Here is a 27,402-nt window from a genome sequence, read left to right as displayed (position 1 = left end):
TACCCCAGTTTTTTTTCAAAATCTCCCTCTTACCAAGTTCAAAATGTTCGCAAGTATGGTACATTGGATCATGAAAGGAAATTGGATAGGGACATGGACTTGGATAACAGAGGACAGGAGAGACATGGAGAGGTGCACCAAACTGACCCTGCAGGGAAGGCATCAGGGTTTGCAGCAGCACAATACACCACACAGGGCATGCAGGACGGGAGTGCAGCACAACAATCCATAGAAAGCAAGAGGGAGGGGACAGGACCATGCACATGGACAACAGAGAACAGAGGGGCAAGAGGCAATGGTAGCTAGCTGACCATAATGGACAGACAGGAGAGAAGGCTGCAGCATAACAGACCATAAAGGGCAGGAGGGACGGATCAGGGGCATTACAATGGAACAGACAAGCCAGGAGGGAGGGAGTAGGGGTCTGCACATGTAAACAGAGGGCTGGGGGCAAGGGGGCAGGGCAGGAGCAGCAAGATAGCCATGGAGGTCAGGCAGGATGGGCACTAGAAGCAAGACACAACATGAAGAGCAACAGTGAGACTGTGATGGCATACACACAGACCATGGAGGGAAGGTGGGAGGGGGTCAGGGGCAGCTAACTGACCACACAGGGAAGGTGGGAGGGGCCATGGCAGCACAGAAGACCATGCATGGCAAGTGGGAGGGTTAGTGGCAGCACAATGGCTATGATGGGCAAGAAGGAGGGTGCAGGGGCATGCACAAAGGACGATGGAGGATAGAAGGGAGGGTCAGGACCTGTGCACAGACAAGAAAGTTCAGGGGAAGGGGCCTCACAACAGACCACACGGGGCAGGCAGGAGGAGCAGTTGCAGCACAACAGACCAGGGAGGGCAGAAGGGTGTGGCAGTACAATGGACCATGTAGGACAGGAGGAAGAGGATAGAGGCATGGCATGTGGACAGGCAGGGTGGAGGTGGCAGGGACAGGTTACAGTCATCTGACAATGCTAGGCAGGTGGGAGGGGAGTGGCAGCTCAACAGAACACTCAGAGTAGATAGGAGTGGCAGGTCCATGGGACATGGTGGGCAAAAAGGATGGAGCAGGGGCATGCACAAAGACATCGGAGGGCAGGGGGAAGGAGAATAGGGGCAGCAAGCTAAGCACAGAGTTTAAGCAGGAGGTCAATGATGGGGCATAGAATTGGGCAATGGAGGGCAGGAGGAGTGGACTGGTACATCATACTAAATTGAGGGCAGTGGCAGCACATCAGACCATGCATGGCAGGAGGGAGGAGGCTAGTCCATGGATTCACACAACAGAGGATAGGGAGGAGGGGGATGGGGCAGCAAGCTAACTGTTCAGAGAAGGCGGGTATTAGAAACTTTATTGTTTTTAAAACATTTTGTCTGTGCAAACTACTTAAAATATGAACAAGTATGCAGCATAATCTCACTTTTATTCAGGAAGAAGAAGACGTTAGTGACGGTGACTCCGGGCTCACTTGGCAAAAACACCCCCTGACCCTCCACCCTCTATCGCAAAATGTAATGCCCGTGAAAAGGGTAGGTGAACACAGTGTTATATAGAACATAGTCCTGAGAGCACGATTGAAAATGAAAACTAGATATAGTGTATGGTATAAACTATGCACCAAAAAGTGTGATATAAGATGAACCAGGCGTGAAATATAATATGCAATACATTGTGCGCAATGACAGATTCATTGGAGAGCGCGAGATAGCACAGGCACTAGCGCGTGCTATGCGATATGCGCCTTGGAGTGTAATATGCACAGGGCAGTGTTGTGTAACCTAACTAGTCTCTAAAGTTGTAATATAAAATATGTGCTGGGGAGTGTAACGTTGCATATGCACTGTGACAAAGATATGGATCCCAAATTGTAATATGTATGGCATAGCACTGTGCGTTATAACATAGGCATCGAGGAAGGCACGTTAGATGGGGCAATATAACCCGTGCGAAGACAAGTGTGGCATGACATTTTCACGGGGTGGTGTTACAGTGCACATGGGCTAGAGAGTGTCATAGCATATGCACTAGCTAGTGGAATACAATACAGAGGTGTGTGGCACTCGGCAGGCAATGGTGGGTGTAACACAGCATTGGGCTCTGTCAGGAGCGCGCTGTGACTCGCAAGTGATGTTCGTCCCCTTTCCAGAGAGTAAAATAAAAAGTATTACACATCCGGCAGTGGATGTGTGTTTTATTAACTGTGAGGGGGGTTTCTTGCATAGTTTTGGTCGAATTTTTGTCGAATCCCCTTTGAATGGCTTGGTGTGCATGTGTATTAAATGTGCCCGTCAATAGCTACCCATGTTTGTATAAATAAACGACAAGGGTGTCTACCAGGATTAGGCACGGTAGAGCATCAGACATGTCAGAGCTTCACTAGTGGTGTAAATACATTCCACGTGGATTAATTGCATGCATAGTCGCCTTTTAATGAATATCACGCAAATCGTCATGGTGATAGGTACGTACGGTTTGTCCAGCATGTCCTAGGTGTGTCTATAAATATATATTTTTTTAAAATAATAAAAAACAGTGGCCGTCCCTGGGGATTGGGGTCAAAAAAATATAATTAGGAGACAGGCCCTGGGGGATGGGGTCATCAGGGCCAATAAATTAGAATAAGAAGGGGAACCACACAGCCCCCCTTCTTAAAAAAATAAAATAAATAAAAGACTGGCATCGTCCCGGAGGCCATGCCCCCTCCATGCAGCACTCTGCAAACGCGCCCCCAACAGGCATCTCCAGTATGCGCCAGGGAGCTGCGCTGCAGACAGGTGTTCTGAGGCCAAGCCCCTTTTTACACCTCTCTGCAACGCAGCTCTGTGGCGCTTACTGGAGGTACCTAGTGGTCTAGTGTGACCCTAGGGACCCTTAGGATTCAAGGGGACTTAATCTCTCAACTTAGAACAGCCACAGGGCGCGTTTACACAGTGGTGAAGGGAGGGGACGGGGCCTGAGGTGACGTGTGCAAACACGCACCATGGCACGTTTTAAATTGGGGATATAATTTCCCTTCAATACTGAGGGCCCCTGGGGGCTAACTAGCCCACCAAGTGCTTCCAGTAAGCGCCACTGAGCTGCATTGCAGAGAGGTGGTCCAGGCCGTGCCACTTTTTACACCTCTCTGCAACGCAGCTCTGTGGCACTTACTGGAGGTACCTAGTGGGCTAGTTGGACCCTAGGGACCCTCAGGACTCAAATTAACTTAATCTCCCAACTAAAAACGGACACAGGGCGTGTTTACACAATGGTGAAAGGAGGGGGCGGGGCCTGAGTTAACGTGTGCAAAAACGCCCTGTGGCCTGTTTTAAGAGGTAGTTTTAATCCCCATGCCCTATTATATACTAGGGGCTTATAGAGGAGGTAAGGCTAATCACAGGGGGACCCCAACGCATAATGTTCCCTAGTGTATGTAGGTGTTTTCACTGTATTCTAAGTGTCTTTTAACATAGCACTGGCTCTAGGACTGGTTAGTCAGACTCAGTTACCACCAGTATCCGTCTGAAAAAGTTGAGGGTACAGGATGATTTTGCAACAAGGCTTCTTTCTGCTCTTCTTTTTGTTCTTTCTGCACGTTATCCTTCTTTCTGCACTTTTCTTCGTCTTTGAGGACTTCTGTTGCTTCTTTCTGCACTTCTTTTGTTTCTTTCTGTGCATTTTTTCTTCTTTCTTCACATGTCCTATCTCTGTAGGCATAGTTAGAAATTAGCATTTAAAAAACCTTTGAAATTAACAGAAAAAACCATAGGTTTCAGGCACGTTATAGTTAGGAATTAGCATTTAAAAAACCTCAGAAATTCACTGAAAAAACCATAGGTTTCAGGGGTGTTATAGTTAGCTGGACTTTTCACTTGTACAAAACCATTGAAATTCCCCCGTTATAGTTATTTCAGCTAACTATAACTCGCGCGCCCGCAATGCACTGCTGATGACGTCACATATTACATCACTCATGACCTGGTCAGTGACATCACTCATGACATCACTGATGACATCTCAAATGACATCACTGATGACATCACTGATGACATCATCCTTGTGATAGAGTGGCAGACCTCCTCTCACCCTAATATAACCTTTGATACACACATTCAAAAATAGAGACTAAAATTTTCAAAACAATGGACATACCAATACCAGTTACAACAACCTCTTCAGTAATTCTAAGATCCACATACACATCCACTCATTCACCAACAGGCCAATACAGTCACTCATACATGTACTCACTCATCATATGTACTCATACACCTATACATCCTGTTACACAATGCCACTCATCCATAGAGTTACTCACACACATAGTCACTCATGCTAATAAAGAATCAAACATACATTTACTTGCATATACAGTTATACACACACCACCACACTTACTTCTACGGAAACTTACACATACTTAGTCTTTTAAACAATCACTTATAGAAACACATACTTATTCATACAGGAACTCTTTCAATCTCTCACTCTCACATATACTCACATATATACAGCAATAGTCACATATACTAGTTTAAAACATATGTAGTTACTCATAAAGACACTATTGAGACAGTCATTCACTCACTAACACACCCATACACACACTCATCCACCCATACAGTCCTGCACACATACTGTGTTCAACACATACAAACAGTGAGTCACTCATTCATGCACCTATGCACTACGTAATACCCCCCACCGAACCATGCAGACCCTCAGACTGATACTCAAAAAACCAACTAATAACCTATATAGACACCCATGTAGCTACTCACCAACCCATGCAGCCACTTATACACAAAGTGAGAGACTGATACAGATATTTACATATTTAAACATTACTCACTAAGCCATGTATTCACTATGATACACTTAATCAGTCAGTTACACAATCAATTTTTCAAAAACAAATCATCCATTTAGACACTTATATACCCATTTATTCTTCCATCGACCTTGAGATATACATATATAAAACATATTTAATTTTCAGAATAACACACATTCACTGGATGATGTCATCAGTGATGTCATCAGTGATGTCATTTGAGATGTCATCAGTGATGTCATGAGTGATGTCACTGACCAGGTCATGAGTGATGTAATATGTGACGTCATCAGCAGTGCATTGCGGGCGCGCGAGTTATAGTTAGCTGAAATAACTATAACGGGGGAATTTCAATGGTTTTGTACAAGTGAAAAGTCCAGCTAACTATAACACCCCTGAAACCTATGGTTTTTTCAGTGAATATATATATATATATATATATATATATATATATATATATATATATATATATCTGTAAACAGTTAGGTACTATACCTTTGAATGATCTGCTCAGATGATAGAGACATTGTATAATGGGTACTTTACTCTTTAATTGTTTGGCTTAAATTGAACAAAGTGATCACTGTTGCTCTGCTTAAAGTCTTGTGGAGAGTAGAGGAGGGGATGAAAATAAATGACATCTTTCTAATTGCTAATACTAAACACACAATGCGTTATATCACCGGAATCATTTATTTATTATTTATGTGCAAAACCCAAAAATATTTATTATTTTTTGTGTTTATCTGGGGATGACTTTTAATCCCAAGTCTTTTGATTATTTCTATGAAATGTCTTTAAATATTATGAACTTTGAACCTATGGTCATGTGACCAAGAGCTGGATAGCTCGAAACGCGTCTTTGTTTGCCCTGAAATAAATATATGTTAACCAAATTGGATTGGCGTCGCTCGTGCTTGCGAGGAAGTTTTGCGAGCCTTTGGGTGGATATATATATATATATCTATACACACATACATACATACATACATATATATATATAACCTACTGGCGGTCACCAGTAGGTAGCTATAGTTAGGACCTACTTTCCATAAGAAACTCATGTTTTGTTTTCCCAATAACTTTGGCGCCGGTTGACCAATCTTTGCGAAATTTTCAAAACTTATGGCGCGCTCCGGTCAGCTCCTATGCTGAAAGTTTCGGGGTGATTCACCAAACTAGGGCCGAGAAAAAAGGGGGGTCCCAAAATGTGTTTTCTCCATGTTATTTCCCATAGGAAACTTTAAACACGACTACAGCCTGACCTGCTAAACGGAATTACACCAATTTTGGGCAAAAAGGTAGCCCTTGGTTTAGAAAGAGACCTTTTTTAAATGGTGAAAATCCGTTCAGTAGTTCCTGAGAAATTCAAAAAATAGAGGTCAAAAAATCAATTTCCCATAGGAAACTTTAGACACATGCTACAGCTGGAACTGCTGAACGGAATTACACCAAATTTGGCAAAAAGGTAGTGCTTGCTTCAGAAAGCATCTTTTTTTTTAAATGGTGTAAATCTGTTCAGTAGTTGCTGAGAAAAGCAAAAAATTAAGTTTCAATATTTAGAGGCACGGAGGATCCGCGTACCCTGCCGATCACGAGCTGCATTCTAATTGGCTGTCAACACTTCAAACCAGGAAGTGTTGGCAGCCATCTTGTGCCTCGGAAGAACCGAGGCACAAGAAAAGAGAAAAATAAACGTGCAAAACAAGAAAAGGGGACAGGGTAGAAACATCCTGACCCCCTCGGCCTGCTTAGGGGTTCCACAAGGACCCCCAGGGCCAAAAAAAGCATTTTTTTTTTTTTAAATCGGCGAGATGCGCGGTGGATACGCGGATCCGGCCGCGAAAATTAAAAAAATGCTTTGTTTAATTGAAGCCCCCGGGTGGGCCAGGTCCCGGGGGCAGAAAAAAATGTTTTGGGGGGCCCCAATCCCCCCCACACTGCCCTAGGGACCGCCACCCCCTGGGGCTTAGCATAAATATTTGCGGGGGGGCACATGGCCCCCCACAGCCACGAGGACCGCCAGCCCCGGGGCTTGTTTTTTTAAAGTTGGGGGGCCTCTAAGGCCCACCAATACCCAGGGACTGCCACCCCCTGGGGCTCTCAGTAATTATAATTGTGGGGGGAACACTGCCCCCCGCAGCCCCCGGGACCGCCCCCCTGGGTCTTTTTTATCTTTTTTAAAATATACCTGTGTGGGTGGGCTCGAGCCCCCCCACATGCCCCGGGAACTGCCACCTCCCCAGGGCACTAATATTTAAATGTGGGGGTCGTAACGGCCCACGAGCACCGGGGACCACCACTCTCCGGGGCTTTGTCAATGTTGGGATGGGGGACGCGTGGCCCCCCTCCTGGAGCCAGTGATGGCCCTGGGGACCGCCACCCCCCAGGGCCAGCTCCTGCAGTGTCCCGGGGAGCCCACCCACGGGAGACTGCTGTTTGCTATCATAGCAGACTCTGGTTTTGATTTTGGAGGAAACCTGCTCTCTCTTCCAAAATTCAAACCACATTCCTTTTCCACACGGGGAGCTGCATGTCAGCAGCTCCCCATGTGGAAAAGCAACTCCGGCTCCTGCAGGAGGCAGGGAGCCGGTAGGAGGTACCTGGTGGGCTAGTTGGACTCCAGGGACCCTCAGGATTCAAAGGGACTTTATCCCCCAACTTAAAGCGAGCCACAGGGCATGTTTGCGCACTTGTCACCTCAGCCCCCCCTCCCTTCACCACTGTGCAAACGCACCTCGTGACGTGTTTTAAGAGATAGTTTTAATCCACCTGCCCTATTATGTACTAGGGCCTTACAGAGGAGGTCATGCTAATCACAGGGGTATCCCAATGCATAGTGTTCCCTAGTGTATGTAGGTGTTTTCACTGTATTCTAAGGGTCTTTTAGCATAGTACTGGCTCTAGGCCTGGTTAGTCAGAGTGAGTTACCACCAGTACCCGTCTGAAAAAGTTGTGGGCACAGGATGATTTTGCAACAAGGCCTTTTTCTGCCCCTCTGTTGGTTCTTTCTGCACGTCTTGCTTCTTCCTGCAATTTTCTTCGTCTTTGTGGACTTTCTGTATTTCTTTTGCTTCTTTCTGTGCGTTTTTTCTTCTTTCTTCACATGTCCTACCTCTGTAGGCATAGTTAGAAACTAGCATTTAAAAAACCTTTGAAATTCACTGAAAAAACCATAGGTTTCAGGCACGTTATAATTAGAAATTAGAATTTAAAAAACCTTTGAAATTCACTGGAAAAAAACAAAGGTTTCAGGCACGTTATAGTTAGAAATTAGCATTTTAAAAATCCTTTGAAATTCACAGAAAAAAACGTAGGTTTCAGGCACGTTATAGTTAGAAATTAGCATTTAAAAAAACCTTAGAAATTCACTGAAAAAACCATAGGTTTTAGGGAAAGTTATAGTTAGTTGGACATTTCACACATACAAAACCATAGAAATTCCCCTGTTATAGTTAGTTCAGCTTACTATAGCTCACCTGCTCTCCTCCGAATGCACTGGAAGCAGATGGCTTCCAGTGCATCCGGTATCCTCTAATGACATCAGCATGCTGTGGCCATCGAAACGAGTCTGGGGCGGACACTTGTCTGTTTCGCTGTGGTGATAATGTGAATAAAGAAAAGAACTTTGAAACTTTATTTACACCCACATGTCTAAGCCCTTTGCCGCAAAAAGTATTCTTTAAAACAATGTCAACAACCAGCACCTGCTGTGGATTTCCTAAATCATTTTGGTGATGAAACAGTGTCTGATTTGGGATTGGACAAGGAGGCGCTTTCTCTGGTTTAGGACTGGTTAATGCCTAGATGGTACACAGCATTTGGAAGTTCTTGGCAGGATGGGCTCAGCCAGTTACTGATTAATGGCTGTCTGACAGCAGGTATTAGATTGCAGAGGTCAAGGGAAGGGAGCGGGAGATATAATAGCGTAATGAGAGCAGGAAACCTGAAACACTGCCCTCCAGGCGGCATCATGGAGGGAAAGGGTCTACTCCTGCTTCAGTTCTGCCTGGCTTCCTTGGTGCACAGTGAGCCACAGTGAGTACAACAGTCATAGGTACTACCTAACTTAGACTACTGAGCATACCTGTAGAGATGTGCTGTACAGCAGGCTGTAAGTAACAGATGGGGTCCTATTAGGACACCCATGTCAGAGTAATGAGAGAATCTACCAGGGGACCCACCTTAGAGTACAATGATTACCTATTTACCATTGCTCTTATTTTATTTTCCTGCCGACTGTATGTTGTTATTAGTCTCATCTCGGAGCCTTCATTGTCCCTTCTCTTAGTGTTGTGCTGCACCTATATCCTTATTGTTTTTGGCCAACATGCTTTCTCTTTGTATCCCATTGGCTTTGGCAATCGCTTGGTTCAGTACTTTATTACTGGACCCCCTCATAAAAAATCTAGCTCTGACTTCTTGTTGACATTTTTCTAAATCCTGTTCTGAGCTGCATATTCTTTTAAGGCGTAAAATTTCCCCATAGGGGATGCTGTGAAAGAGGTGCCTCGAACGGAAACTTTTTGCATGCAGCGTTGAATTTTCTGCGGTTTCTTTCCAATGTAATGTTGTTTCTAACTTATTCTCTGTAGTTTAAACTCTTACATCAATGAAATATACAGAGTGCCTATCTATGTTTGCAGTGAATTCCAGATTGTATTGGTTGTTGTTAATGTTCGCTATTAAACCCTCTGCACTCTCCTTTGTGCCCTGCCACACAATAAAAATGTCATCGATAAACCTCATCCAGTTTATCAAGTGTGCCTAATATAACACAAAGTGTTCATTTTTGAAGGCCCGTTCCTCCCAAGAGCCAACATGTAGACACGCATACCTGGGGGAGAAGCAGGCCCCTTAGCTACACCCCTTACCTGTCAAAACATATCATTTACAAATAGAAAAAAGTTGTTGTGGAGACACCACTTGAGTAATTCTAACAACATTTTGTTGTGGCTATACATATTGATGGGTCGCTCACTCAAAAAATATTGCACTGCCTCTGTGGCAGTTACTGGAGGTACCTGATGGGCTAGTTGGACTCCAGGGACCCTCAGGATTCAAGGGGACTTAATCCCCCAACTTAAAACGCACCTTAGAGCGCGTTTGCACACTTCTCAGATCATGCCCCACCCCCTGCCTTCACCACTGTGCAAACGTGCCCCGTGGCGTGTTTTAAGTTGGGGGATTAAGTCCCCTTGAATCCTGAGGGTCCCTGGGGTCCAACTAGCCCACCAGGTATCTCCAGTAAGCGCCACAGAGCTGCGTTGCAGAAAAGTGTAAAAAGGGACCACCTCTCTGCAACGCAGCCCTGTGGCGCTTACTGGAGGTACCTGGTGGGCTAGTTGGCCCCGAGGTGCCTTCAGGATTGAAGGGGAATTAATCCCCCAACTTAAAATACGCCACGGGGTGCGTTTGCACAGTGGTGCAGGGAGGGGGCGAGGCCTCCGGCGCGATGCAGGTTTTTTTTTTCCAGAAGGAGGGCTGTGTGGCCCTCCTTCTTTTCCCACTTTTGGAGCCCTGTGGACCCCATCCCCCAGGGCCTGGCACCTATTGTTAAAATTGTTTTTAAAAATAAACGGGAAAGGGGCCGCGTGGCCCCCCTCCCGAGGCCAATTTCTGCCCCGGTGGCCCCATTCCCCCGGGGCTTGGCCACATATATATTTTTTTATTATTATTTTTTAAGGAGGGGGCTGCTATATATATATATGTATATATATATATATATGTATATATATATATATATATATATATATATATATATATATATATATATATATATATTACCTACTGGCAGTCGCCAGTAGGTAGTTATAGTTAGGACCTATTTTCCATAGGAAATCCGCAACATTCTATTCCCAATAAGTCTGGCGCCGGTTGACGAATCTTCGCAAAATTTTCCAAACTTTTGGCCAGCTCCGGTCCGCTCCTATCCTGAAAGTTTTGTGGTGATTCGTCAAGCGGGGGCTGAGAAAAAAGGGGGGTCCCAAAACGCATTTTCCCCATGCAATTTCCAATAGGACCTGTTGACGCAGCTACAGCCCGAACTGCTGAACGGAATTACACCAACTTTGGCAGAAAGGTAGACCTTGGTTCAGAGTCGTGCCTTTTGCTTAAATGGTGTAAATCCATTCAGTAGTTCCTGAGAAAATCAAAAGTAAAATCACATACATATCTGGGCGGAGCCTAACCACACATCTCATCGTGAGATCTGATTGGCTGTCAGCACTTTATCCAAGAAGTGTTGGCAGCCATCTTGGGACCAATATACATGATAGCACCTCATTAAAAAGCATTGCAGTTAATAGAAGGTTTTAAGACTTTAGTTACATTATAAATCATTTGTTGATGGTACCATACACATTTTAGGAATTGTGGTATGTTCTAAGGTGATTTTACCATGTGAAAAAGCCTTCTGCTGGGATATCATGAATCATGTTTGAGAAAAAACTATTTTCACATGCTTTTCCCACAGAGGTTTGGAAGGTGATCTATAAGCTAAACTGAGAGCATATTTTCTGTAAATTCACATTATCTTTCTTAGTCATGTGAGAATGAAGTCTGACATTCTCAGTAAAACATGTACATCTAACAAGGGCAGAGGCTGTCAGTTGATTGCTTTGTGTTCTACTGCAGCTTCCCAGAGTGTTCCAAAGAACAACTAGAGCGCTAACACTCCTACTTATGATAAACGTATGGCACACCTGAAGCCATCTTGATTGGAATAAAGTGGTAACTCTTAAAACATTTAATTTAAAAAGGAACAAAATGAGGGGGTTCATTTTGCCATAGAATGTATGATTAGTGCTGCAGAAAGAAAAATTAGGGCACATTTTGAGTGACTTCTCAAATCCTCTTCTATTTCATTAAAGAATTCTGACATGCAGACTGAAACATGCACTTTGAATACCAGCAGCAGACTTTCCTGGTTAGCAGTAGCTTTACTAAAGTGCTCTAATGAGCAACTAGAGTGCTACCATTCAGAATTTATGGAAAATGTGTGACACATCTGAATGCCTTCTTGATGGAATCAAAGTAAACAAGCATTGGAAATGCAATAGGTCTCGCCCTCGTTTAAGTTAAAGCAATTCTGTTTGTAATTAGGTGGCTTTTTAGCTTTGCTTGTATTAGAGTTTTTCAAACTTTCATGTACATACCATGCATATGTATGCATATATGTATATGTATCTGTTTGCATGCATTTATATTTATATAGATATGCAGATTATATTTATATGTTTATATATGTATATATATATATATATACACATACATATGTATAAATGCATATGCATATATATGCATATATATATATATATATATATATATGTGCATGTGTGTGCATGTACAGAGAGGTAGAGAGGTAGAGGTGTATAGGTAGAGGTGTAGAGGTAGAGAGGTAGAGGTAGAGGTAGAGAGCTAGAGAGTAGTAGAGAGAGAGGTAGAGAGAGGTAGAGAGGTAGAGAGTAGAGAGCGAGTAATAGAGAGTAGAGAGTGAGTAGTAGAGAGTGGTAGAGTAGTATAGAAAGTATCAGAGATTGAGTAGTAGAGAGTAGTAGAGTGAGTAGTAGAGAGTGAGTAGTAGAGAGTGAGTATTAGAGAGTGAGTAGTAGAGAGTAGTAGAGAGTGAGTAGTAGAGAGTGAGTAGTAGAGAGTAATAGAGAGTGAGTAGCAGAGAGAGTATTAAAGAGTAGTAGAGAGTGAGTAGCAGAGTGAGTAGTAGAGAGTAGTAGAGAGAGAGCAGTAGAGAGTAGTAGAGAGAGAGTAGTAGAGAGTGAGTAGTAGAGAGTAGTAGAGAGTGAGTAGTAGAGAGTGAGTAGTAGAGAGATAGTAGTAGAGAGTAGATGAGTAGTAGAGAGTGAGTAGTAGAGAGTAGTAGACAGTGAATAGTAGAGTGAGTAGTAGAGAGTAGTAGACAGTGAATAGTAGAGTGAGTACTAGAGAGTAGTAGAGAGCGAGTAGCAGAGAACAAGTAGTAGAGAGTGTGTAGTAGAGAGTGAGTAGTAGAGAGTAGAAGAGAGTGAGTAGTAGAGAGAGAGTAGTAGAGAGTGAGAAGTAGAGAGAGTAGTAGAGTAGTAGAGAGTGAGTAGTAGAGTGAGTAGTAGAGAGTGGTTGAGAGCGAGTAGTAGAGAATGAGTAGTGGAGAGTGAGTAGTAGAGAGTAGTAGAGAGTGAGTAGTAGAGTGAGTAGTAGAGAGTGAGTAGTAGAGAGAGAGTAGCAGAGAGTGAGTAGTAGAGTAGTAGAGAGTGAGTGGTAGAGAGTAGGAGAGAGTAGTAGAGTGAGTAGTAGAGAATAGTAGAGAGTGAGTAGTAGAGCGAGTAGTAGAGTAGTAGAGTAGTAGAGAGTGAGTAGTAGAGAGTGAGTAGCAGAGAGAGTAGTAGAGAGTAGTAGAGAGTGAGTAGTAGAGAGTGAGTAGTAGAGAGTAGTAGAGAGCGAGTAGTAGAGAGTGAGTAGTGGAGAGTGAGTAGTAGAGAGTAAGTAGTAGAGAGTGAGTAGTAGAGAGTGAATAGTAGAGAGTGAGTAGTAGAGAGAGAGTAGTAGAGAGTGAGTAGTAGAGAGTAGTAGAGTGAGTAGTAGAGAGTGAGTAGTAGAGAGTAGTAGAGAGAGAGTAGTAGAGAGTGAGGAGTAGAGAGAGAGTAGTAGAGTAGTAGAGAGTGAGTGGTAGAGAGCAGCAGAGAGTAGTAGAGTGAGTAGTAGAGAGTGAGTAGTAGAGAGTGAATAGTAGAGAGTAGTAGTAGAGAGTAGTAGAGAGAGAGAGAGTAGTAGAGAGTGTAGTAGAGAGTGAGTAGTAGAGAGTAGTAGCAAGTGAGTAGTAGAGAGTAGTAGAGAGTGAGTAGTAGAGTAGTAGAGAGTGAGTGGTAGAAAGTAGTAGAAAGTAGTAGAAAGTAGTAGAGTGAGTAGTAGAGAGTGAGTAGTAGAGAGTGAATAGTAGAGAGTAGCAGAGAGTGCATAGTAGAGAGAGTAGTAGTAGACAGTGAGTAGTAGAGTGTAGTAGAGCATGAGTAGTAGAGCGTGAGTAGTAGAGAGTGAGTAGTAGAGAGTGAGTAGTAGAGAGTAGTAGCGAGTGAGTAGTAGAGAGTGAGTAGTAGAGAGTGAGTAGTTGAGAGTGAGCAGTAGAGAGTGAGTAGTAGAGAGCAGTAGAGTAGTAGAGAGTGAGTAGTAGAGAGTGAGTAGTAGAGAGTGAGTAGTAGAGAGAGAGTAGTAGAGAGTAGTAGAGAGTCAGTAGTAGAGTAGTAGAGAGTAGTCAGTCAGTGTCAGTCAGTGTCAGTCAGTGTCAATCAGTCAGTGTCAGTCAGTCAGTCAGTGTCAGTCAATCAGTGTCAGTCAGTGTCAGTCAATCAGTCAGTCAGTCAGTGTCAGTCAATCAGTGTCAGTCAGTGTCAATCAGTGTCAGTCAGTGTCAGTCAGTCAGTCAGTGTCAGTCAGTCAGTGTCAGTCAATCAGTGTCAGTCAGTGTCAGTGTCAGTCAATCTGTGTCAGTCAGTGTCAATCAGTCAGTGTCAGTCAGTCAGTGTCAGTCAGTCAGTGTCAGCTAGAACAGCTCTGCTGACCTGGTACTCTGGCTCTAAAGCAGCTGTGCTGACCTGGTTCTCTATCTCTAAAGCAGCTCTGCTGACCTGGTTTCTCTGGCTCTACAGCAGGTCTGCTGACCTGGTTCTCTGGCTCTAGAGCAGCTCTGCTGACCTAGTTCTTATGCAACAGAGCAGCTCTCCTGATCTAGTTTTCTGGCTCTACAACAGCTCTGCGGACCTGGTTCTCTGGCTCTAAAGCAGCTCAGCTGACCCAGTTCTATGGCTCTGAAGCAGTTCTGCTGACATGGTTCTCTGGCTCTAGAGCAGCTATGCTGACCTGGTTCTCTCCCTCTAAAGCAGCTCTACTGACCTGGTTTCTCTGGCTCTGCAGCAGCTCTGCAGACCTGGTTCTCTGGCTCTAGAGCAGCTCTGTTGACCTGGTTCTTAGGCTCTAGAGCAGCTCTACTGGCCTGGTTCTCTGGCTCTAAAGCAGCTCTGCTGACCTGGTTCTATGACTCTAAAGCAGCTCTGCTGATTTGGTTCTCTGGCTCTAGAGTAGCTCTGCTGACCTGGTTCTCTTGCTCTAAAGCAGCTCTGCTAGCCTGGTTCTCTGGCTCTAAAGCAGCTCTGCTGACCTGGTTCTCTCCCTCTAAAGCAGCTCTGCTGACCTGGTTTCTCTGGCTCTACAGCAGCTCTGCTGACCTGGTTCTCTGGCTCTAGAGCAGCTCTGCTGACCTAGTTCTTAGGCTCTAGAGCAGCTCTGCTGACCTGGTTCTCTGGCTCTACAGCAGCTCTGCTGACCTGGTTTTCTGCACTCACGATGCACGCACCCGACTTCGCGAAAATATATTTTAAAATAATATAAGTTTATTATAAGTCCAAATATATTATTTTGATGAATATCTTACATAATCTCTTGCCTTAATATGTATATTAAAGACACATACATATCATTTTGGAACATACATTTTTTTTGCTGGAGTCGCGCTCCCAGCACGCCCCAGCACGTATATGATGTCACACAGGACCCGCAACTGCGCAAACATCTCGTACCGTAATGCGCATGTGTTGCGAATGCGCGGGAGCAGGAGTCGCAGACTGGTCACATACCAATCGCGCATATCACATGATATTAAATGTATATGATGTAACTGAAAAACACCATACGAAGATCCTTCATGACTTTTCTAAAATGGCGGCTAGAATGTGCGCACCCACCGTGATGTGTAGACTTTGAGTGCGCGACTCCGAATTTTTTTTTTTTTAAAGAAAGTAATATAAATATATTAAAATAAAAAATGAAAACAAGAAAATTAATCAATATTTCAGTTTTAATAAAAAAAAAATGTGTGTGCAATTTTCAGAAACATATATAATGTTATTTAATGAATAAAATATTGATAAATAAACAGTTAAAAAACTGCAGAAAATCAGTACAAAAAAATAGATATAACTACAATCACACTTTAAAAGTTAGCATTTAAAAAACCTTTGAAATTCACTGAAAAAAAACATAGGTTTCAGAGACGTTATAGTTAGAAATGAGCATTTAAAAAACCTTAGAAATTCACAGAAAAAACATAGGTTTCAGGGGTGTTATAGTTAGCTGCCCATTTCACTCATACAAAACCATAGAAATTCCTCCGTTATAGTTAGTTCTGCTAACTATAACTCACGCGCCCGCAATGCACTGCTGATGATGTCACATATTGCATCATTCATGACATGGTCAGTGACATCACTGATGACATCACTGATGACATCATCCACTTGACAATCTGATACACCTCATCATACACTAGTATAACCTTTCATCACTCACTGTAAAATACAGAGTACCATATTTGAAACCATTGACACACCAATACCAGTTACTACATACTCACTCACTGATTCCTAAGTCTACACACACAACTACCCATTCAACAACAGAATCATCTATACATGCAGTCATTAATTAATAGAACACTATCAAATGCACTTATACACACAAATAGACATTGACACATCAGCAGTCATCTTAGTCGGTTATGCAGTCATCCTACTCACTCATAAAAAATGTATCGCACTTAAATTTACTCACTTACACAATTATCCAACAACACCTCATTTATTCAAACACATAGTAACTCATCGTTAATATGTTAAAAAAGCACCATTACAATTATACACTCATTCATATAGTTACTCTCACAATCACTGACTCTTACACATACTTATTTATATACACCAACTCTCACATACAATGCCTTTTATTTTTTACTTTGTTGAAGATGTACAACTAAAACATATATTCGCTCACCAACACACAAATAAATACACTCAGTCACCCAAACAACTGTTTCCACATGCACTCTTAAACCCATACACCTAGTCAATCAACCATTCACACATCTATGCATAGTTAGTGTCCCATACAAATACTCACCCAACTAATCAATAACTAATATACACACTAATGTAGTTAGTGACCGACTGATGCAGCATGTTATACAACAACAGAGACAGTGCTGCACACATTCACATAGTTTAGTTACTAATCCATGTATTAAGTGAGACACTTTTAATTACTCACTTAAAAAGACAGTCAGACAGCTACTAAATCCTTCATCCAGACAGTTATATATCCACTCTTTTTTTTTTTTTTTTTTTTTGTCAATTTTTTATTGCATAATTAATAAAAATTATTACAATCCACATTTAATAAAAACAATTGTAAAGCTTGCGATCATAAATTACTTGTTTCGTCTTGTCTTTTTTTTTTTTTTTAAAACCAGGTCACAAGTCCCCGGAAGAATAACTTATAGTTTTTGAATTCTTAGTCTAACACGTTTTAAGATGTAATCACGTGGTAGAGTGTCCGGCCTTAATCACTGTGTTCCACTTTAGTTAAAGTGTAGGGCCACTCATTTGCCCGGGAGTAGTTTTTTAGCTTCTGTCATGAATTTGAGTCCCCGGCAAGCAAAAGTGGGAGAGGAGCCACTCAACCAAGTTATTATCGCTTGCCGGCATGTTTTTATGTTCAAATTGAGACAAATAGCACGTAGGTATTTCCTTCTCAGTGTCATTAGCGCTGGGCACACGCAAAACAGATGAGTTAGGGTTTCATTATGGTATCCACATAGTCTACATTGGAGACTTTCATTCTGATATTTCCACGACGGTCTTAGATCTTTAGAATAATGCAGACCCAGTCTGTAGTCTATGAAGATTTTTTTTAAGTGTTGACTAAAGTGAGTTGCTAAGTAGGTCTGCTGTTTCTGATAAGAGTAGGAAGAGATTACGGTCCAAGCGTGGCGTCGAGAAGCCAGTATAGTTTTGTCCTCTAATAAAGATTTCCTTTTTGCCACTCTGTTGGCTATTTTACAGAAAGTAGTATGTTCGATTTCTTTGTTCCAAGTTTCTAGGAGATCTAGTTCGTGCAAACAGGAGTTCAGGTAAATTGCCCAAGAATTTCCGGTAGACTCTCTGTTTTGGGAGCTTATTTCTTGCCAACAAACGTGGTCCATGGACTTGGGTTGGGCTAGCCGAAGTTTATGACACCATTTTGCAAACCTTGACATTGAGCGAAAGTGTTGATTTTGTAAGCCAAATTCAAGGCGGACTTGAGCCGCAGATGCTGATTTAGGCAGATTGAACACAGATTTGTAGATTTTATTCTGTAGTTCGTTTAAAATTTTGGCCTCACCTCCGAGCCAAGTGACTAGTCCGTATGATAGTGTAGGTTGAATTTGGGCAGACATTACCCTCAGGAGGTGCGTATAATTGGGACCCCCCATTTTTTGTTGAAGCTGTCTATATGCGTAAATCAGTGTTTGGGACTTTGCTTTTTTTGAGTTGCTTTTCCCAATTGTAACGCCTAGGTACCGGTAGTAATTCTCTTCTTCCAGTACTGACTTATCAATCGACCATGTAAATTTAATCTTCTTATGTTCAACTAGTCGAAGAATTTTTGTCTTTTCCCTATTTAGTTCCAGTTTTTCTTGTACTAAATAGGAATGAAGGTTGGTTATCAGACGTTGTAAGCCTATTGGGGTTTTGCTTAGTAGAACAATGTCGTCCGCAAACTGCAGGATTGGAATGTAGTCATTCCCTAGTTTGGGTGCGTGGTTGTTTATTTGTCCTAGGATACTACCTAAGTCTGCCAAAAACAGGTTGAATAGGCACGGGGCCAGGACACAGCCTTGTTTTAAGCCGTCCTGAGTTTTGATTTTTGATGTTAAGCTCGATCCCTGGCTTAATTTAACCCTTGCCCATGTGTCGGTGTATAGGCAGATTATAGCGTTTAGCAGCATCCTAGGCATCCCCCAGTCTTTGAGCTTTTCCCATAGTCTTAACCGGCTCACTCGATCGAAGGCTGCTCTTATGTCTATAAAACACCCGTACAATCGTTGGTTCTTTTTCTCAGCTCTCTCCATCAGCAGTGCCAGTGTCGTCAGGTTTGTTGTTGTCCCCATCCCCTGTCTAAAGCCGATTTGGAAAATGGGAAGTAAGTTGTTATTTTCTACCCATACTTGAACCTGCTCTAAAAGACATGAAGCATACAGTTTTCCTTCTACATCTATGAGAGAGATCAGCCTATAGTTAGCTGGGGTTCTTCTATTCCCCTTTTTGTAGATGGGGTGGATGATGTTTCCTTTCCACGATGTAGGCATACGACGAGTGATAAAGATTTGGTTGAACAAAGCTGTTAAGTGGTTGGACCAGAAGTCCTTATTCAATTTAAATATGGCTGTCGGTAGTCCGTTTGGGCCAGGAGCACCCTCGGGTTTTAGTTTCTGTAAAAGTTTTATTACACTTTTGCAGGATGTCAGTACTGGCTGGTCGTAATCCCGTTTTTCCTTGTCCAGTTCGATTAGCCTATTTAAACTTTCCTGGGGGCCCATTTGGTTACCTGAGTCCGTTGCGTTGGTTGCCCGTAGCATTTTGTTAGATGGGGCAGTGTCCTTTATTGCATAGAGGTTCCTTACGTGGGCTTCCCAGACATCGGCATTAATGCCAGGATCGTGAGACATCACTTCGCCTTTGTTCAAGTTGTTAATAATCCCCCAGAAATCCCGAGAGTTTTGCTGTTTACTGGCTGATAGAAGTTTTAGCCAGATTGATTCTTTGTATTTGGCCTTTGCCACCCACAGCATTTTACGGTAATTCTTCCTCAGGCTCCTTAACAGAGTGTAGTTCGAATTGTTTCCTTGATTTTTGGACGTGTGAACGTTCCGTTGCTCCCTAGATATTTTTTTTTTTCCAGTCTTAGTTCATCAGTGAACCAGGGTTCTTTTAAGGTTTTTAAGGTGTTTTGATTGGCTGGGGGGGCAGAATGTTTTTGAATTAACGTGTCAACCATGTTTTCCCAGTGTTTTACAAGCTCTCCATCCTCTGGTTGTTCATGTTCTAACATAAATTTGTTTGCTGTTGCCTGGATTTCTTCGATTTTTCCCCCTCTCCATCTGATTTTTCTCAAATTAAATTTCTCCGGCAAGTGAGTCAGTGAGATTATCTTGTTAAGCCTGGTGACTGCTGATTTCAACCTGATGATTTGGGGAAAGTGATCACTTTCTGTACGCTGGACTATGTCATAGTCTACAATACTATCTGTTATGCTCTTACTTATTATTGTAAAGTCTATGGTGGACTTGACTTTCCCACTCATATAAGTTGGTCCTGTTGTTGAGTTTCCCCTTTTTTCACTTCTGAGGATTGTCAGGCCCTGTGTTTCTAGTCTATTCAAGAACGTTGCTATATAACCTGATCCGAGTTTAGTGGTCTGGTTACGACTAGATGTTCCGTCTCTCATTAGGTTAGAATTAAAGTCCCCTGAAATTATCAGTGGACATTGCTCGTTTGATTTCTGTAGGACTTTAATGAGTTTAGCTAGTGTCTCCATTTTTTCTTCCTTGCTTGACCGTTCGGGGTGAATGTAGATGTTTATTAATAAAAATTGATGTAGCAACTTTCTGGTTATTTTTACTACTTGAACCCAGCTTAACCCCACATCCAACATCTCGGTTTCCCAGTTAAAATTCTGAGATACGTATATCGATAGCCCTCCGCATGGATGTCCAAATTTGGACAGCTTCTTCGCCAAGATGTGGTGTTCTGCAAAGCCTGGAATTGCGGGATGTGTCAGGTTCCAGGTCTCTTGGAGGAGGAGTATGTCGTGTTTTTGAAAAAAATGTTGAGTCTCGTGATCCTGATCCATGCTACTAAAGCCATGTGTGTTCCATGAACACAAGTTAATTGTTTCCGGATAAGCTTTGTCGGTATGTTGGTTTAGTGTGTGTTTGTTAGAAAATAGAGTTGTGTCATTTTTAGGAACTCTGTTGATTTAGAGTCGAAGGAATCCATGACCAATCCTGGACTGGACTAGAGGGTCCTTTGTTGCAAGGCTGGATTGGATAAGTATGCGTTGTTCCAGGGTTTTTTTCCTGAGTAATAGAGCGGACACCACGGAGACATGATTTATGCTTGTGACCAATTGGTTCGTTCCCTTTTGGTGAGGAAGTGCCTCCGGTTAGGGGATATGGGTATCTGGGGCGTTTATGTTGGATCAGGGTTATACCCCAGCTCTCGAATGATTCTTTGTTGGCAAGGATTTTAGCAGCTATGTCCTTTGAGGCCCAGGTGGTAACTGAGTCTTCAGTGTCTGGAAAGTGTATGTTTTGCCGAAATTCCACTGCCAGCAAGTCTTGGGAAACTATTCCCCTTAGGTCTGGAATAGTATTGATTAATTTTATTATGTTCCCTCTGTTAAGTGTGTCGTGCCTGCCTCTTGTTACATATTCTGGTATAAATAATAAAATTGGTTCGGAGTCTTCCTTGCAGATTGTTTGGCTTTCTCGGGAGTCCGGCTTGAGAGATTCAGCATTGCTTGTAGGCCTGAATTGAGCCTGACTTGAGCTTTTCTCCTTGTTCTTATCCCTGGGGGACGCCTGTTCTCCATTTGTGCTTTGGATAATTTTTACTTGATCATGATTTTTGCTGTGGATTGAACATTGACGTTCGTGTTCAGTTTTTGTGATCTTAATTGGGGTCATGTCCCTAATGAGTCCCCTCGCTCTTGTTTGGTGTATTTTGGATTCAACTTGTGCTCGGGTAGAACTATAAACCGCACAGTGCCTAGAGGAGCCCTTCGTCGTGATCTTCAATGGGGTCCGGTCAAACTCTTGGTTAACAAGCCTAGTTTTGTGTCGTGAGTGCTTAGAATTTTTATCATGTTCTCCGCCACCCCTTTTTTCTGTTATCTCTGTGCTCCGAGACTTTGGAGGGGGGCTGGCCTCGATGGAAGTAATTGAGTGAATTGAGAGTGAGTGGTGGTTTGCTAAGTGCTTATTTCGAACGTCCTCTACTAATGTGGCCTTTGTCAATCCTGGTTTACTAGAACTTTCTGTAATAATTTTGGATGTTAGTAGTGACAAACGCTGGTTCGAACTCCCAGTTGGTGTTGAGCCTGGTTCGTAAGGTGACTCAAGTGTTGTAGATTTCTTGTTCGGAAGGCTTGACCGTTCTTGCTTTGAATCCTCCGTTCTACTAATCAAAGTGTTCGGGGGATTATGTAGCTTTACTGGTTCTCCTCTTGAGTTGTTTCTGAATATCGGAAAGAGGGAGTCTAGGGCAGTTGGTTGGTTGCTTTTTGCCTTTGATCTTCCCTTCCTGACTCGTTTCCTTTGCCTTTTTGTCAGATTGGCTTGGGGTTGAGGGTGGAGAGTGACCGGGGGCATAGTTGGGTGAAGGTCAAGAATGGCAGGTTCCTTTGGCTGATGCTCTGTACGAACTGTTTGATTGTGTGACCTGTCCTCCCCTTTACTAGACTTTGTGCTTTGAGAACTTGAAACACTACTTTTTTCTTTTCTAGGCTTGTTTTTTTTGTTAACTGATAGGTCTTGGTTGGTTTTAAGATTGTTTGATAATTTTACAACTCCCAGTATATCTTTTAGGATTTCAGGAAGAGACGCTAGTTTCTCAATGATACTCCCACAATCACAAGTGGTTGGTGAAGGGTCAATGTGTCCTTTGTTGGATAAAAATTTGTTTGAAGTGTTGTTTAGGGAGCCCTCCACCCTTGGTCTGTTTACCAGTGTAGATATTATTGTGTCAATCTTGGAGCTAATGAGTGCGATGTGCTCTGCAATTACATTTATGAGGTCAATTTGCACCTCCATTTTATCAGACTGGTAGTTGAGTGCATTTATAGCCTTGTCAAGTGTACTTATTAGTGCGTTCCCCCAGTGAACGTTGGGCTCTTGGCTACCTGTACGCCCATCCTGTTTGCCTGTAGGTGAGATCTTGCTTCCTGATGAGATGGAAATAGGCAGCTGCTTGTTTTCTTTGTTTGTTGATCCTCCATAGCTAATGCTGTCTTCAATCCAGATTCTTTGATTGTCGAGGATATCTGCCAAATTGGATGGTGTAGAGGCAACAGGGCCCAGTGTAGGCTCATTAAAAGATGGGTGTTGTGATGGAATGGACCCTGGCGCCAGTGTTTTTAGTATACTTGATCTTGTGGTTTTTTGTTGATTTAAACCGTTTAATGCAGGGGGGGATAGTAACCGGGCGTCCTCCCCTCTTGTCCTCTGTTTTGGTGATCCGTCAGTTTCACCCTGAAGTAGCTCCTTTGGCAAGACTCCCTTGAATCTGTGGCCGTTTAAGTTCGTTTTATCCAGACTATTGAAGATGTTCTCTAGAGATTCATTTCCTAAGCTTGTCAAAAAAATTGGTGATGGATGTTGGTCACTCATCACGTCTCTTTTAGTTGATTGAGAGTTAAGTTGAGTCTGGACCTCCTGCCGCAGAGGTGTCGACATAATTTTAGGCACAGGTTGATTTAGATTATGGACCTGGGCCTGGACCTGCACAGATACCAGGCGATGTCCTGGAGGCTGATTACCCAGGTGATCGGAGGGTAAGAGTGGGAGAGGTCGTACTGTTTCGCTAGATATTTGGTCGAGTGCCCAGTTGCCCGAAAAAGAGCTTGTCAAAGGTTTAGAAAGTTTAGGCTTGGCTGGGTGGATGGGGCTCGGCAGGTTTTGTGCCTCCTTTGTTGTCGCAAAAAGTGCGGAAACCGGGTCTTTTAAAAAGAAGAATTTGTCAATCTTGAGCTGGCTTCCTGAAATGTGACCAGTTTTGACTGGTGTCCCCACGGGTCCAGCCGTTGGTGTCCTCAAGACAGCTGGCCCCCCCGATTGTACAGCGACTAGAATGTGGTTTTCATGGGGGGTTGTGTCAGAGTTTGGTTTAGGTTTTTTTGCCTTTTTACCCCGTGAAGCTTTACTCGGTGGCGCTTGCCTGTTTGTCCCTGATCTCATGTCCTTGTTGTCTGGTTGCCTACTTTTGGCTGGTTGTGGGCTCTGAGTTTAGTGCCAGCTGCTGGCTACTGGCACTCGGTAACACCTGCGCTCTCCTGGCCACTGCTCTCGCAAAATTCCGGCGGTGCAGGGCCAGTGCAGAGTTGCGGGAGCAGTAGGTCAACAATGACGGCAAGTCAGCAGTGAAGGCGTGAAAGCGTGAAAGAGGCCGTGTGAGGCCGTAAGAGGCAGTGAGAGGGGAAACCTACTCAATCGGTCACTCGCACGGTGTCTGGCTTCTGGCCTCCAGAAAGCCGCAAAACCTGGCCAGGGCTAGGGCTGTTCAATCAACGGATTGGGTGAGAGCCTACAGGAAGTTTTTTCAGCTGTGTCGTGCCCAACAGGTTCTACTAGCACTGATAACTGGGTAATAGAAGGGCAAGGAGGGACAGGGTGCAGTGGTTGCGGTTGTTTTCAAAATTAAAAGAGAACTCCACCTCTCACCCCTCACCTCTGTTGTCTTTTGCTCTCCTTGATGGACTTTTTCCGTTGAATCCACTGGTGCATTGGAGCTACTGCTGCTGATTGCTGATGGCGCCGGTTCCGAACCCGGCTCTTTGAGGCTCTCTGCCGCAGGAACCACTCGAATGGAAAGGCAACTGCTCCCGCTTCCTGCTGCCGCCACCGCGCCCTGTCAGCAAGGTCCAGGCCTGGCCAACTCGGCAGCGGGCTCCGTAAGAGTGGAATCGCGGGAATCCTGCAGTCAATAGAGAGGCCCCCAGCCCAAGCAGCACTCGGCGGACCCCCGAGCAACAGCTGGGCGGTAGGCGAATAGAGAGAAGCTTCAAACTGTAAGGGAGCTACGAAGCTACGAAGAGCGGCTCCCGCTCGATCGCCCACACAGATCGGCTCTGCACTGCTCAGCGTCACGGCAATCCGCAAAACCTGGCTCCAGGACCGCTTCCTCAATCTTCAATACAGATTGGTATATATATAATACATATTTAAATTTCAAACTAAACCACATTCAGTGGATGATGTCATCAGTGATGTCATCAGTGATGTCATTTGAGATGTCATCAGTGATGTCATCAGTGATGTCACTGACCATGTCATGAATGATGCAATATGTGACATCATCAGCAGTGCATTGCGGGCGCGTGAGTTATAGTTAGCAGAACTAACTATAACGGAGGAATTTCTATGGTTTTGTATGAGTGAAATAGGCAGCTAACTATAACACCACTGAAACCTATGTTTTTTTCTGTGAATTTCTAAGGTTTTTTAAATACTAATTTCTAACTATAACGTCTCTGAAACCTATGTTTTTTTTCAGTGAATATATACATATATATATATATATATGTGTATATATACACATATATGTTTTTTTTTTTAACAGAGCTGTCTCTCTACACTTTCTTTACACTGACATATCTAAGCCCTTTGCCTCAAAATGTATTCTTTAAAACAATGTCAACAACCAGCACCTGCTATGGATTTCCTAAATCATGTTGGTGATGAAACAGAGTCTGATTTGGGATTGGACGAGGGATTGGACGAGGAGCCACTGTATTTGGAAGTTCTTGGCAGGATGGGCTCAGCCAGGTACTGATTATTAGCTGTCTGACTGCAGGCTTTAGATTGCAGAGGTCAAGGGAAGGGGGCGGGAGATATAAAGCGTAAGGAGAGCAGGAACCCTGAAACACTGCCCTCCAGGCGGCATCATGGAGGGAAAGGGTCTTCTCCTGCTTCAGTTCTGCCTGGCTTCATTGGTGCACAGTGAGCCACAGTGAGTACAACAGTCATAGGTATTACCTAACTTATACTACTGAGCATACCTGTAGGGATGTACTGTACTGCAGGCTGTAAGTAGCAGATGGGGTTCTATTAGTGCACCCATGTCAGAGTAATGAGAGAATCTACCAGGGGACCCACCTTAGAGTGCAGTGATTACCTGGAGGAGTATGCAGTCTAGTGGAATATGAGTACCTGATAAGTCTTACTATGACATCCACAGAGGCACAAAGAGAGTTTTATTTGTCATAGGTCCAACAGTTTGTTAAATGAGTGGAGCCATAATGCAGCACACTGCTACTTGCTGCAAAGGGTATACATTTACCACTGTATTGCATTTTGCTGACTACACAATGTGACTTGCCACTTCTCCACTCCTTCGGCAATATCCAATCCATTTTTTAACAACATACATATTAGTAGCTTTAACATTGAAGTTAAATACTCCAGCCTCATTAAAAAGGGGAGAAATAGGTCCAAAAACATGATTGTCAAGCGCACACAATTTAACCAAATGCGAGGCCAGGATTAAAAAACATGTTTCCTGGTTCTGTTTCCAGCTAGTCCACAAATGGGATGGCAGTGATTCAGATGTAAACCTCAGTGTGTTGGGGGCCTTGCCCATCTTTAGAATACAGTGCTTATTTCTATCATATTTAGGTGAGGTGGTAAAGCTGAGATAAGATGTCAAGTATCCTAGTGCTATGGCTAAAACGTACCCACTAGAACAGATCCTGTGTCAGTGGGTAGTTTTGGACAGTAAGAGTGTAGACATTGATATTTAACACTGTTGTTTCAAATATTAAGACTATGTTATTCCATTTGGATACCAAAGTTGTTTATTTTCTAAACCTGTCTCTCAAAACTTGCAATAGCAAGCAGCCCAGCCTAATTCCAGGTGGATGTAAATAGATAAGAACTCAAATGCAGTATGAATAGAAATCATATTTAATAAGATCAAACTCCATCCAGATTGTCTTTATGATGGCCTAATGATTCAAAGGAGGTGGATTTAGAATGAAACCCAAAAAATGCACCATGTGAGTTATAGCCCCTTGCTCCCCAACAACCTTCCTCTGATGTCTCAGCACATGCAATGGGTCTCAGCATGCAATTTTGGAAGCTTGGCCACCCTACCTGGCCCTCGCAGAGCTAGTCCATGGCTGCATGTCCAAGGGCAGGAGAGCCCTCTCCCATAGGTCTTGCAGCACTAGCCATGGCTGTGAGGCCAAGGGCATGGGACAGGACTCAGAGCACTATAAAATAGCTGAGGGGCTTACGGAAGGGGGGTTCCTTGCACTGGACCCACAGCACTAAAAAAATAGATGTGAGGCCCAGGTTAAAGTGCCCCGTCCCCTGGACCTCGCAGTTCTGGATGTTGTAGAGAGTCCCAGGGGAGTGGGCCCCCTCCCATGTGCTTGCAGAGCTAGACCATTGCTGCGATGGACACAGTTGTGGGACTGGGATCCCCTGGCTTGGGCCTTGCTGTGCTGGAACATGGTTACAAGGCTTAGGGGTGTGTAGGCCTCACACTAGGCATCATAGCAATGTTGTTGCACTGTGAGGTATTGGGGAGGGGGCCCCTTTCCGGGCCCAGTTGCAAGTGGCTGTATCATGACTATGTGCAGGAGTTCATGTCAGGGACATAGCCATCAGTAGTGCACCAGGCACAGGGACACTGGGCCCCAGAGGTATTAGGTGTCTAATTTATCAAAATTATGGCTATATTTTACTGTGCGGCAATCAGATAGGGGTGAAGGGTTGCCTCTACTTTGTACAAGGTCCCATTGCACTGCTGGAATACCACTTGCCTCTCTTTCATGGTCCTTGCAGCCATGGTTGGGCACTCAGGGAAGTGGGGTTATAGGCCCAAAATATGGTTATAATTAACTGTCCAGTGAGTGGCCGGTGGGGGGATGGGACATGCGAGCAACTAGTTACCTTGTTTGCATCAAGAGCTATTGCACCAATGATGCAATGGGCATCAATAGTGCCTATTGCA

General features: G+C 43.6%; 1 protein-coding gene across 3 annotated transcripts in view; it reads left to right on the top strand.

The window, feature by feature from the left end:
* The first annotated feature begins 8,742 nt into the window (after positions 1 to 8,742).
* The window catches only part of LOC146833087 (venom factor-like), a 777,614-nt gene continuing 758,954 nt past the window's right edge, over positions 8,743 to 27,402 (top strand). For 2 of the 3 annotated variants that reach the window (XM_085600726.1, XM_085600724.1), the window contains exon 1: positions 8,743 to 8,848. In XM_085600726.1, the coding sequence (XP_085456852.1) occupies positions 8,784 to 8,848 (65 nt within the window). In that variant the 5' untranslated portion in view covers positions 8,743 to 8,783. Of the gene's footprint in view, positions 8,849 to 25,290; positions 25,396 to 27,402 lie in introns of those variants that run through there. The other variant, XM_085600725.1, reaches the window with a different exon arrangement.

This window comes from Triturus cristatus, chromosome 4_2, assembly GCF_964204655.1.
Source record: "Triturus cristatus chromosome 4_2, aTriCri1.1, whole genome shotgun sequence".
NCBI classification, from domain to species: Eukaryota; Metazoa; Chordata; class Amphibia; order Caudata; family Salamandridae; genus Triturus; species Triturus cristatus.
The sequence above is the reverse complement of the archived record's forward strand: the minus strand, read 5'-3'. Positions and strand labels throughout refer to the sequence as shown.